We start from the raw sequence: 12,901 nt of genomic DNA, 5'->3' as shown, positions 1-12,901 counted from the left end.
TTCATGGAACATTTTTTCCCTCCTTCCTGAAACATTTTAGTTTCGTCCAACATTTTTTAAACATTAGTAGATTATGGGAAGTAAATCATTGTTTGCAAAATTATAAAATGGAATTCTTCTTCTTCTTCTTCTTCTTCTTCTTGTCAGTTTATGATACCATCAATTCAGTTCAATTAGATAGGAACTGCACTTGCATGACTAAAATAGCTGCCCGAGTGCATTCCCAAGATATTGGCTGAGTGAACTGACTTGCTTGAAAGGGACTTTGGCTCTGATGTTGCACTTGAAGTAAAATTTAAATAAAGTGGAAATTGAGCCTTTAACTTATGGAGCACTGATTTCGCAAATGCTTGCATTTTTTACTCCATGTCCTTGTGACATAACATCCATTGTAAACTCTAGTATGTAGAGGTTCTGACTGCACAAAATCAAAAACATCAAAGCAATCTAAAAAAAACAAACAAACAAAAAAAAAAACAAAAAAAAACATTCAGATTGCTTGTATAGCAATCTGCATTTCTCTATTCACATCTGAATACAATTGTGCTGTCACATTTGATATAAGTCAGATTTATATTAACTAATACGAGGTATGGCGTGGGAGGGAATACAAGGTGGGCCAAAATAAATCCCAAGGTTATTATTAAGAGCACAAGATGCGATGTCCTTTATCTGTCAGAGATAATAGAATGTGATGATATATAATGCTTAGGACACATGAATAATGAAACAAACTTGCCTTGATCATTATTTAGTGTGACTCACCTTAACGATCATAGTGACATTTGATTTAAACAAAAAAATAAATAATAATAATAATAATAATTAAAAAATAAATAAATAAATAAATAGCAGTGTTTTTGGCAAAAGTTGTGCATATGTGAATGTGACCTACATTTTGAGCTCTACAAACTCCTGTGCTGTCTGAATAAATTATTCTATGAAAGAGATGACCGGTTTTACTTCCTTTGCAAGAGACATGGATTTTTAGAGAGGATTACCCAAAGCTTAACAGGTTTTAAAACAACTAATCTAGAAAAAAAGAAGAAGAAGAAGAAGAAGAAAAAAAAAAACCTTTACATAAGAGAGTCAGCTGGTTATGAGAGCTGTTATGGCAAGTTTGGCTGTTCAAGAGGAGATTAGATTGAATACAACTACTGTGATCACTATCAGCTTAAATCCTACTATGCAGTACATTTTCATAAAAAAAATAAAAAATAAATAATAGATAGCCTTAATTCTTAAAGAAGATGATTATTGTTTATATTATACATACCAACAAAAATGTGTTAGCTAAACAGGGTTGAATAAAAACATACTGTAAACAAGTAAAATAATTTAAATGTCTGGGTGCTGAATAGCAGTCCAAACAGAATGAGAGTCCAAATAGCTAATAAAAATATCACAATAATTCACAAATAATCCACAGTCCATCAATTAATGTCTTTTGAAGTGAAAAGCCACATGTTCATAAGAAACAAATCCAAGACCTTTTAACTGTAAATTGCCACTTCCTGACAAGGCAAAAGTCTATAATCTATAATACTGCTTCCTCCATGGAGTGAACAAATCCATCCACTGTCTTCTCAAATTAAAATCCACTGACATGTTTGTTTAAAACTGTTTTCATTTGTAAACTGTGCTTGATATGTGCATATTTCTCTCCTGATTCAGATAAGACAATTTTTCCCTGGAGAAAGCGATATTATGGATAGAGGACTCATATTTCAGCCAGAAGTAACGGTTTGAAGTTAAAAACATCTTAATTCAAACAGCCGTGATGTTGCGCTCTCTTCTAAAATGTTTTATTTATGTGATTATGTGTTTAAATTACGCATGAGTATTCCCAAACACTATGACAGTGCAATCTCTGTGTGAGATATGTGATTGCTTATTTTGTCATATTTCTGAAAAATACTAAAATACGTGTTTGGGTTAAGCGATTTTTCAAAAACCCTTTAGAAAACTGATTCGGGGTGAGTAGCAAAACAAACTAGTAGCCAATCAGTAGTAAAGGGCGTATCTACTCATGATGTGGAGGAGAGAGTGTTCAGTGCACAAGACGGACATTTGCAGAGCCGAGCGACAGAAAGATAGTGATGGTGGATAAAAAACAATAGAGGAAAACATCTGCGGAACAAAAGAAGGCTTAAGGCAATAAGGCAAGAAGTAGGACCCGTGTAAATATTGGATCAGCTTTCCAGTGCCGGAGAGAACTCAAGGAGCATAAGGCCTGCGATCGGATTCCTAGGTTGCTTTGTTTCTTCTCAATAGGTGAGTAACACCATGTCTGTGCTGCAATAGCTAAAGTCTGTCTGGTACACTGGATGCGACAAAGCAACCACTGAAAATTTGTTGAAATTTGTGTCAATATGTCATAAATAGAACACAGCAGCAGTTTATATATATAATATTGGTTTTGCTTTGTTTCACAGAATTAATCGTTGATATGCATACATATGTGTGGGGTAGAGCTATCAATATAGGGGCGAGACCCTTTTGGGGTAGGGGCGTGTTTTTTTTGGTGATTTTAAATGTCAACACTGGCTACCAGAAATTGCTTACCAGACTTTTAAAGTAAAAATAGATGATAAATACGTCATTCGAATGTAATTAAATACTAAGTATTTTGAGTGTCTTGTTCATCATTTTTGTTTTCATATAAAAGCAACAGAACTGAAATTATATCAGTGACAGAGCGCTTGAGTGTGAATAACGCGATATCAACCTTTGTTCTCGTAGGTATCTGTTCAACTTAGAGAGGTCAGATCTGTCCGTCTTGACTGCACTTATTTCACTCCTCCCCTCACTGCAACTACCTACTCTCACCTAAAATTCAGGCAAGGCTAGCTGCATCTCAAAAAAGCCTACTCCGACGGCACCCATTCATTGCAGAGGATCCATTGGTGAGCAAGAGATTTAATGATGTAAATTTTCATTCTTTGTCAAACTATCCCTTTAATCCTGTTAAAATATATAAACTGGTACATTATGAACATTTAAAAAAGTGGTTTAAAATAACCAATTCAATTTTAAGCTAGTATATCCTTTTCGAAAATAAATGCTTTCAGAAATTACTTGCAAAACAATAGCATATTCAATTTTTAAGGTACTGCATAACAGAAATTACCATCTGTGTTTTATGAATTGAACCATTAAATTAAATTTGGGATGGTCAAATAAAAAAAAAACTTCCTTCCAAATCAAATTACACCATTCCTCGTCACGTCAAAACTCATTGGTTTTCCCGAACAAAACACTATACCTCATTGTTTGCTTTTCTCCCTGTGTAATTTCAGTTTAAAATAGACAGGCACGCACATGTTACTCCAACAATACCCAATTAAACAATGAAAAGTCTCTCAATTTACTTTGTGTTTTGTTCTGTACTCCCAACAGAAGTACTTCCTTTATTATAATTGGTTCCAGAGCACCCATTCAAAACATCACCGCAGTGTCATCTTTATTCCAAAGACAGCTGCAAAGCAAGATAAGTGGAAAGTATTACCTCCATAGCTCTAACATGATTTATAGTGTTGTTAAAATGTCTCAAAATATTGAAAGTGTTGTGGATACCTAAGATGACTGGAAAAACTGCATGTACAGTTAGAGTCAAGAGGTCACATAATAAAGTAAGTGCAGGAGAGAGATTTCATGACACAAAGGGACAAACTGTGATGGCTGCAAAGAAAAACCTCATGTGTGATGTATTTGGTTAATAATATTGCACTGGGACACCGGGACATAGGCCTGCGATATTGATTTACGTGGAATAAAATAATAAAAAATGAATTGATTGTAACTGTTTAACCAGTCAAAGTTTGTCAAAACAACCCAAACAGGAAAACAATCAGGAAAAATCATAAAAATTAACTTTTCTTTTATTGCACCTTGAAATTGGAAGTCATTCATCCAAGTCACCTCAAACAGCCCCTGTGCATCTTTAATTAGATGGTATTCCATTCAATTAGCATGCTAATGAGGGTATCTTGTGTCTCATTGCGTTGAAGGCTCTGACAGGACAACAGCAATTAGCATAAGCCAGTATCAATTTACTGAGAGACAGAAACCGATTGGTGGAGGGAAGGCATAGGCCCACAGAGCTGGACTTTTAGACAATGAAAAGTGCTGATGCTAAATGGTTTTCCTCTTTGTTGTGATCACACTACAGGATAACAGGAAGAATTATCATATTAGATAAACAAGAGATTGTGCATTCACATTTAAAGTGGTTTGGATGTAAGAGGTAACATAAGTGTCTACATTAACAAATACAAGGATTAAAGTCTCATTTTTATTTATTGTATTCTAGACATTTAACTGCTGTCTGTCAAGACAGTCATTTATCTCAAACATCAAAAGTAACCTTCAATAGCATCTTGGCTGAGGTGAATGAACTACTGTATGGCTATCACAGTTCTCTAGCATTGAAAGACATCTCAGATTTATCTCAATGAAAGTACTTTATGTGAGTGTGTAGAGTTCATAAAAACACAAAACTATGAAATATTAAATTAATGGAATCAGTGAATGGACCAAATATTTTTGCTACATTAAAAATATTTTTCATTAGTCTATAAGAGCCACTTCCACAACTAATGCAGAAAGAATCTGAAAGCTAGGTTGAGCCCAAACCTGTAACTCAGAAAGTATGCCAGTGTAACACAAAAAGCATTTGCAAAAAGCAAAAAAGCAATGCCGGTCTGGTTTAAATTCCACAATTAAAGAAATCAAACTGAGATCTGTGTAAGCTATGAAAAATTCCTTATTGCTAGATCTAGTTTTATAACATTTGAAGCAGGGAAGATCCATGAGCATTAATTTTCATTATTTTAAAACATTTTTAACATTATTTATAATTTTCACCTGAAGTATCCATATTCAAGGGAAAACAACAACAAACAAGCTCATTCACGATTTTGGTCTCGGAAGCGGAGGAAGGAGAGAGAGAAAAAAGAGGAGAGCTCTGTTTATTAAATATTTTTTTATTTTCAAAAAAATTTTTGTGGGAGGGGAATATGTGGGATTTTTATGATCTAGAGAGGATGTGTAGGGGTTTTAGAGAGAGACTCACAGTGACACATTGAGAAATCAAGCCCTGGACACCAGAGTGAATATATGTGACACATTGACAAATCAAGCCCTGGACACCAATCCAAACATCCCAACATACAACGAAAAGTGAACCTTCGGAGGCTGTGGAAGCTGGATTTGGAAAAGTTTCCGGGTGTTGAAAAAAGCGGAGGGGATGCCTAAGGGAACCATCCTGGAAGGAAGTTTTAGGGTAGGATCTATTTCACTTTTGTGTGTTGAAGGGAAAATCTTCTTTTGGCTAAAAGGATAACTTCACATATGACAGAGAATGCATATATTGAAACATCTATCCAGAAAGGTGGGATTCCAGGCTTCTCAGGATGTCTGGAACACATCTGTGTTCTCAGTCAAATGATCCAGGAGGCTAAAGCAAAAAAAGGAAATCTGACAGTGGTTTGGTTAGACTTGGCCAATGCATAGGGATCAATCTCTCATGCCCTTATGTATGCAGCATTTGACCATTACCACATCCCTCTGTTCATCAAGGCAATGATCACCAGCTACTTCTGAGGCATTCAGTTACGGTTCAGAACAGCCCAGTTTACAACCCAGTGGCAAGACTTGGAAAAGGGAATCGTAATTGGATGCACAATCTTCCCCACCCTCTTCATTATGGGAATGAACTTTCTTTTAATGGCTGCTAGGAAAGAAACCCGATGACCAAGAATGGAATCGGGTGTTCTTCAACCCCCAATAAGAGGGTTCATGGATGACCTCACTGTAACGACTACAACCCATGTGGAGGCGAGGTGAGTGTTAACAGTGCTTGACCACATGGCAACGTGGACCAGAATGAAGTTTAAGCCAAAGAAATCCAGGAGTATGGTGATCAGGAAAGGTAAAGTGACAAACAGGTTTGGGAGCTAGGCTGCAGTTCCCCCAGGTTGTCCAGACAACCTTAAGGCCAGATGTAATTTTGTGGTCTGAGGAGAGGAAGAAGATTATCTTGATTGAACTTACAGTTCCGTGGGAAGAAGGTTGCGATCAAGCCTTTGAAAGAAAGAGTGCCAAATACCATGAGCTCTTGCAACAATGTCGGGTAAAAGGGTGGCAGGCATGGCTGTTCCCAGTTGAGGTTGGTCGTAGACGATTCCCGGCCCAGTCAATATGGAGAATCCTTTCAGCCATTGGACTGACAGGACAAGAGAAGTAAATCGCACTTCGTTGGATGGGGGAGGCAGCAGAAAGAGCCTCTTGCTGGATATGGAACAGGAGAGAGGAGCTAAGCTGGAAGCCAGAGGGAGAAGATGGGCAGTGATTTGGCCACCACTGCTGACCCACCAATGGAAGGGTGTTGCGGTTCAGGGTCGAAACACCCAATGAATGTTGGATACCGTCTGATGACATCAACTCCCCCTGGCCAAGGCTACACTGACACAAGGTGAATGTAAGAGAAGCATATTTTAGATGTAATTACTTCAATATATACATATATTTTACATTAATATTACATAATATACATTTTTTTGGGGACAGGTAGGAATTTTCTAAACATGCTCTGACTCTTCTTTTGTTATGCATATTTAGATTTATGACAAATAACCCAAAGCCTGCCATTTCATAAGAGAGGAGCTATAAGCACACATATGCACATGATTCCATCTCTAACTAGAGATTTTCTATACTTTTCAAACAGGTGCTTAGTGTTAGGCAAAGCATAACAACGCCATTTTGCAAAACTCCATCCTGAGTCCTTTCTGCCTATTCACATCAAATCTCATTAATTCTTTTCCCCCCAATGAACTACTTTACAAACATTACGACCAGACTGCTGATGATAAGGGAAATAATTATTCCAGTGAACTCATGCCATTTCTTTCTTAGAAGTTTTGCAGGGGAGATTTCAATACTGGCAGCGGTGCAGGTCAGAGCTGACTTTATTAGGTTGAAATGTCACAGGTGGACTGGCATTTAGGTTAATGAAGAAAATTATTGTCTGGATAAAAATAATAGGGCACACTGTCATTGGACCAGGGCCTCTGACCTACAGCATGCTATACAAAGCAAATAATACATTGGCAATATTTAAATATATTAACCTTTTCTGTTGCTCCACTCACATCCGGTACAATTACCTGATGCTATTTGTCAGTTTTGAGTTCAAACTCACTGAAGTTGTTTTAAAGTTACACAGAGTTAATAAGCAAGGCGATACTGAGGTTTTAGTCATAATTTCAGACAAACTACAATATCTTCACACAAATCATAAATGAACCTGTCAGAATGAGTAAGACGCTCTATATATCTGGAAACCTGAGCGGAACACAAGAGCTATATTAAGGCTTGATAAGTTAGATGAGTTATATCTTACATTATTGGAAAAGCCATTTGAATGCATAACTCAGACTCAGTGTTCATTGTAAATGAGATGTAGCAGAGGTTTTATGCAGAAAGTTAGGTGCATGCTGCTCAAACACCAAGACGTTGTTGAGTGAATTAACAGTCTAGGATAAGTGTCAATTCCGCATTCAGTGGTGGGAATATTCAAAATCAAATTCCCCACAATTTTAAAGTGTTCAAGCAATCACATGCCACTTTAAATTTAAATAAGATGGCACCATCTGCCAAGACAATTTATTTTTCTTTCCTATTACAAATATGGAGAAAGAAAAAAAAAGGACTATCTAAAAATGGCAGACAAAAGGAAGAAAATATGATAATATTACATGTACACAATTATATTAAACGCTTTCTCAAAAATATAGATTATATGTTCACATTCTGGTAATACTGCTGGATTATATTTTTCTTCAACCATAACAATTAAACAACCCAACTAATCAATTAACTAACTAACTTGTAGTCTAGGCCATGTACACTGAGTTGGAAAAGGAGGATGTGAAGCCTTATTGTTTTAAATGAATAAATAAATGAAAATGAACAAACAAACAAGTAACCGCCTCTAAATCTTTTCAGAGAGTCTAGGCCACATGGCCAGGTTTGTAAAGAGGGATATGAAGCCTGTTTTACATAAATATATAAACAAATTAATTAATTAATAAAAAATGAACAAACAAATAACCACCTCTATATCTTTTTTAAAGAGTTTAGGGCATGTGAACATATTTGTAGTAAAGGGGGATGTGAAGCGTTTTTTATAAGTAAATATATAAATTAATTAATAAAAATGAATAAACAAACAATGAAACACCCTTATATCTTTTTTTTTTTTGGGGGGGGGGGATCATTTGTTGTAGGGCAGATCTGAACAAAATGAGAACCAATCAACTAGCAAGTACTCTTCTGCATCAGCCATTATGGGTAGTGATATTCGGGTTTTCAGTAAGCTTTCCGCAGTTCTTCTGTGACATATGCATCTACTCTATTTAACATCCTATTTGCAAGTATCTTGTCCAAGTGGATATAAATGAATATTTAAAAAGTACCTTTTGGGTTTCAGCTGCCAGTTGCTGAAGGGAAGGTGATACTGTGGCCTGCAGGGATCCAGGGGCTCTGACGGGGCTGTGTAGGCTGACATAAGCTACTGCCCTGCTCTGAAGAACAACTGCATTCTCCTGTACAGATACACAGAACACAGCCATCTGCTTCCAACTGATGATATGTCAGAGATTTGAGTGATATTTTGATATAAAAGCCCCAATGAGACACCCCCAATCAGACACTACAATTTTGTGAAATGAGCATTGTGAATAATACAAATCATTATTGTCTTTCTCATACTCAAAAACTATAATTTTATTGTGACATTATTATGGGCTTCTTAAGATTAATGATGACGTTTCCATTGTACTGATTAGAATAAACTCCTTCGCCGAACAGAATAATTTCATTAACACTCCAAAATCATCCATCTGTCTGATTGAATCTTCATGGCTTGGTGATCATGTTAACATACTTTTGTACGGCTGCTCAAGGCTAATCTGTACTATTTTTGTTTTTCCTCCTTCGCTTTAATTGTCAAATTGAGGAAGAGAAAAAGGCAGGTGCTTTTGAACTACTACTAAACTCAACTTTGGGGTCGATACTCTACATTGTGTTGCCAGTGATTTCCATAAATATTATTATGATGTATCAGACAAACTCAAGCATAATTTTTAAATCTGTATCTAAAAATATGCAGCATATATACGTAAATTGTAGGCTATAATGTGACCCAGATGCCACAAAGGGACACATGCTTATTTGTCTTGCTCCTACATGATTTACTGAGGTAATATGATAACAGGCTGATTTCCATGTTGAACATTTTTTCACACAAATTGTAATTACAGTGGCAGATTACTGATTAAGAAATATTTATTTTGCATGGTTCAAAATGTTTTTACTGTATTTCATCATTTGTAAACTAATAGAAACACACAACCAGTTCCATATATAATACTTTTCTGATGTAGTAAACTTGCTCAGAAGCTCACCTGGTACAGCATTGCACCTGTGATAGGGAGTGGTCGGGTCATGTCCAGTGAGACATGAGTAGCAATAATAGAGCTCAAATACTTGTATAAGCATGCTAAAGTGGCTAAAATGTGTGTTTATCTCATGCTTGCTTCTGTTAACACTGTTGGTTAGGATTAGTGTAGGTGGTAAGTTATTTTTAAACATAATAAAGGATTAACCTATTAGTGCCACTTCACCAGACATTTCATTTCCTAAGTGTGATACCAACAACAACCAACATAATAAAACATTGAAAGAATCATGTTTATCTGTTTTGGATTAGAGACTGTGCTTTTAGTGTCATTCATTGGACATTTTACTTATTTTTTTTTTTTTTGCAAAATGTACAAGCAACATGATATATGGAATAGTCAAATATTACCTTCCCCCACTCAAAGGAGCCGATGTTGCCCAGTGAGGTTCCCCCCCAGGAGCAGAAGACGATGGTGCGGTCGGGCTGCCAGCCCGCACGGGTTTGAGCCGTCATAGAGGCAATGATCTGAGTCATAACTGCAGAGCCGTTTCCCCAGTCTGCCAACGCACCCTCGTACCAGCTGCCATGACGACTGCCAACAAGTACATATCGATCTACAAGGGGAAACAAAGTGGAAACACTTACACACAAAACAAGAAACAAACACTCACGCACCAACAAACATGTTTACGCAGGCGAAGGGTCAATCAACTGCAGGGTAAAGTTTTTTTTTTTTTTTTTTTACATTTTAAATACACATTTTAAATAGATGTTCTGCCATCTAGAACCTTATATTACACATAAAAGAAATTAAATGTGCAGATCAATTTCAACAGAAACCTGCTAATTGGTTAATTGTAAACTTTAGCACACTGTAAAAAGAATGTAATAATCTGCAATTAAGTTGCTATTTCTACCTAATCCAACCCTTAAATAGACTCTATGCATAATCACTTCCATGTTTTGCCTCAGCCAGTTCAGTTACATCCGGTGCAGTGCCGGAAGCTGTTTTTGCTATTGGCGTTACAAACTTATTAAAATACTTTCTCTAGATTTACACACACTCTGCCTTGACATACACCAGATAACATACAGACCAAAAAAGAAACAATTTCTCATGTAATTAGCCCTGGCCTATAAACAGCACTGGGCCACCTCTGACTGACAGCTAGTGAGGGTAGAAACAGACTCAGAAACAGACTAGCAAAGACCTAAGGAATAGAGTAACCCACCTGTACTCAAGAGTACCGCTGCGGTCTTAAGGGAAGTTATTAAAATGACATCAAGATGATAAATAAATAAGACAGTCAACTGCCAGATAAATTAAAGGTAAACACATTATAAAAAGACAAAAGTCAAGGAGAAGAACGCCTGCATGATTTGTGATACATAATTAGTAACTGGGCGACCAATTATGACAGGAAAAGAGTGCCGTAAATCTGGAAAGTAAATCAAGGAGGGCTTAAATGCACAGACACAGTGACTTTTACAGTCATGGGACGGAGGTGAAAGATTAAATGCTTTCATTACATCAGACGTACGATTAAATCATCCTGAAGGTGAAAATAGTAGTCTGTAATTAAAAGCCTATTTTCAGCAGCCAAGTGACCTGCATTCGGACAGTGAAGGCAGACGTTGTTTTAAGAGATTAGTTTGTCATAGTGCAGGGAGGAAAAAGGGCTGTTTCAGCACGTGGACTCAGATTTGGCTTTATTCACCCCAAGACTCTTGCTTTTTCAGCAGATGAAGGAGAGAATGCTTAGATTGCACTCCTGTTTCACTCTGCCATCACGAATACAAAAGCACTGTGACAAAGCACTGTGTCTTTGTTATGTCAGATCAAAGAGCACAGTGGTTTAGGACCATGCCTGGGACACGCTGGCAATATCATGCAGTTAAAATGAGAGTGATTTGCTATTTAAATTAAATAATCTTGCATTAACTATGACAAAATGCCCTTTGAGTTTGTAAAATGACAATTCGGGTTATACAGTATGTCTTGGTTTTGTGCTGACCTACCTGGATTGGTCTTGCCTTTGAGATATCCAATAACATTGTGCACAGTCTTGAAGGATGCCTGGTTTTCGATGGTAAGGTTTATGATTTTTCTTGCTGAGGAACAAACAGAAATTCCAAACAAATTAGTCAGGAACATGAGACATTGATAGATCCCAGCTATAAGGAAAAGGCAAAGCGATGGAGAGGTTGAGGTAGAAAGGTAGAAAGTTTTTCCATCTAATGACATCTTTTTTAATTTTTGAAAACTAACCATTTAGACAGATAAGGCTAGGTGTTTCCTTTATAGTACAGTACATTGATGTGATCACAGATTACATTGCCCAAAAGAAGCTTTCTATTGACTGTGTGCCCTGAGAAAATCCACTTTCCATTTGGAATATCACTTGCAATTTTTTGGCACATCCTCCATTATTAAATCCCCTCCCATTATATGTACAGAACCTATAAAACAGAGAGCAGATAGCCTTTGCTTTCACCATCCGTTTGCGTGTTGCCGAGAAAGTGTACACCATCAGAGCAGCTTTAAAAGGAGCCGCCACTGTTCGGCTAACACTCTTACCAATTACACATAAAGGCTCAGTGTGATGGAGTGAATATGAATGAGGCTGATATGCCAGCACATAAAAAAGAAGAAACACCTGGCCCTGGAACACATCCCAAGCCACTCCCGCTCTTACAGCGACATCGCTGAGCCAACATAGAGAGCTGAAAATCCAGCAGTGGACAAGCTTCCGGTTTAAGACAGAGATGGAATTGAAAATTACTTTTCAAGAAAGCTTTGGCATCACAGGCAGAAGTGCCCTCCTTTGGGTGCGATGTACAGAGTATGAGTCTTTTATTAGTTCCTGGAGATGTGAATATCAGGAAATAGAGCTAGGTTTGGTACCTCAGACCTACAAAAGACGTAAATGCCGCTGATGTGTACAGATGTGTTTTTTTACTCTTTGAGTGTAATCAAATTCACTCTGAAAATTCAGTGGGCTTCACACAGCCTCCCAGTTCCCATTTATCACCCCTGACAACAGCACAAATGACTTTGGGTAAAGAGCAAAAGATGTATATGCAGTTGTAAGGGAGTGGTTAAAAGTGCAGGCGTGCACACGGGTCGTGGTGTGAAAGATTTGTCCATTAATCATCAATAGGTATGAGAGGTTACCGGCTATTGAGCAAAGTGAAAAAGTGATATTGTAGGAAAAGAATGAGGAAGTCGACAGCTGCAGTGCCTCATGTTTTATAAATGACCCTGAATAAGATGTTCTTTAGAAGTATATTCTGTATAAAAAATAGGAGCACATAAGCAATGAAGAACAGGATCCACTTTATTTAGAAAATATTTCAAATTTTGAGAATATTTTAAGAATATTAAATTAAATTGCATTTGTATAGACTTCTAATTTAGGCTTAGGAGCACATAAG

The 12,901-nt window shown here is 37.0% G+C and overlaps 1 protein-coding gene across 1 annotated transcript in view; it reads right to left on the bottom strand.

The window, feature by feature from the left end:
• The window catches only part of LOC109055094 (inactive N-acetylated-alpha-linked acidic dipeptidase-like protein 2), a 261,704-nt gene that overhangs the window by 71,368 nt on the left and 177,435 nt on the right, over positions 1 to 12,901 (bottom strand). The window contains exons 7-9 of the mRNA XM_042766172.1: positions 11,486 to 11,578; positions 9,875 to 10,080; positions 8,481 to 8,609 (exon numbers count right to left, since the gene is read on the bottom strand). Of these exons, the coding sequence (XP_042622106.1) occupies positions 8,481 to 8,609; positions 9,875 to 10,080; positions 11,486 to 11,578 (428 nt within the window). The remainder of the gene's footprint in view (positions 1 to 8,480; positions 8,610 to 9,874; positions 10,081 to 11,485; positions 11,579 to 12,901) is intronic.

This window comes from Cyprinus carpio, chromosome A11 (assembly GCF_018340385.1).
Source record: "Cyprinus carpio isolate SPL01 chromosome A11, ASM1834038v1, whole genome shotgun sequence".
Classification (NCBI taxonomy): Eukaryota; Metazoa; Chordata; class Actinopteri; order Cypriniformes; family Cyprinidae; genus Cyprinus; species Cyprinus carpio.
Note: the sequence above shows the minus strand (reverse complement) of the source record. Positions and strands in the feature narration are given on the sequence as shown.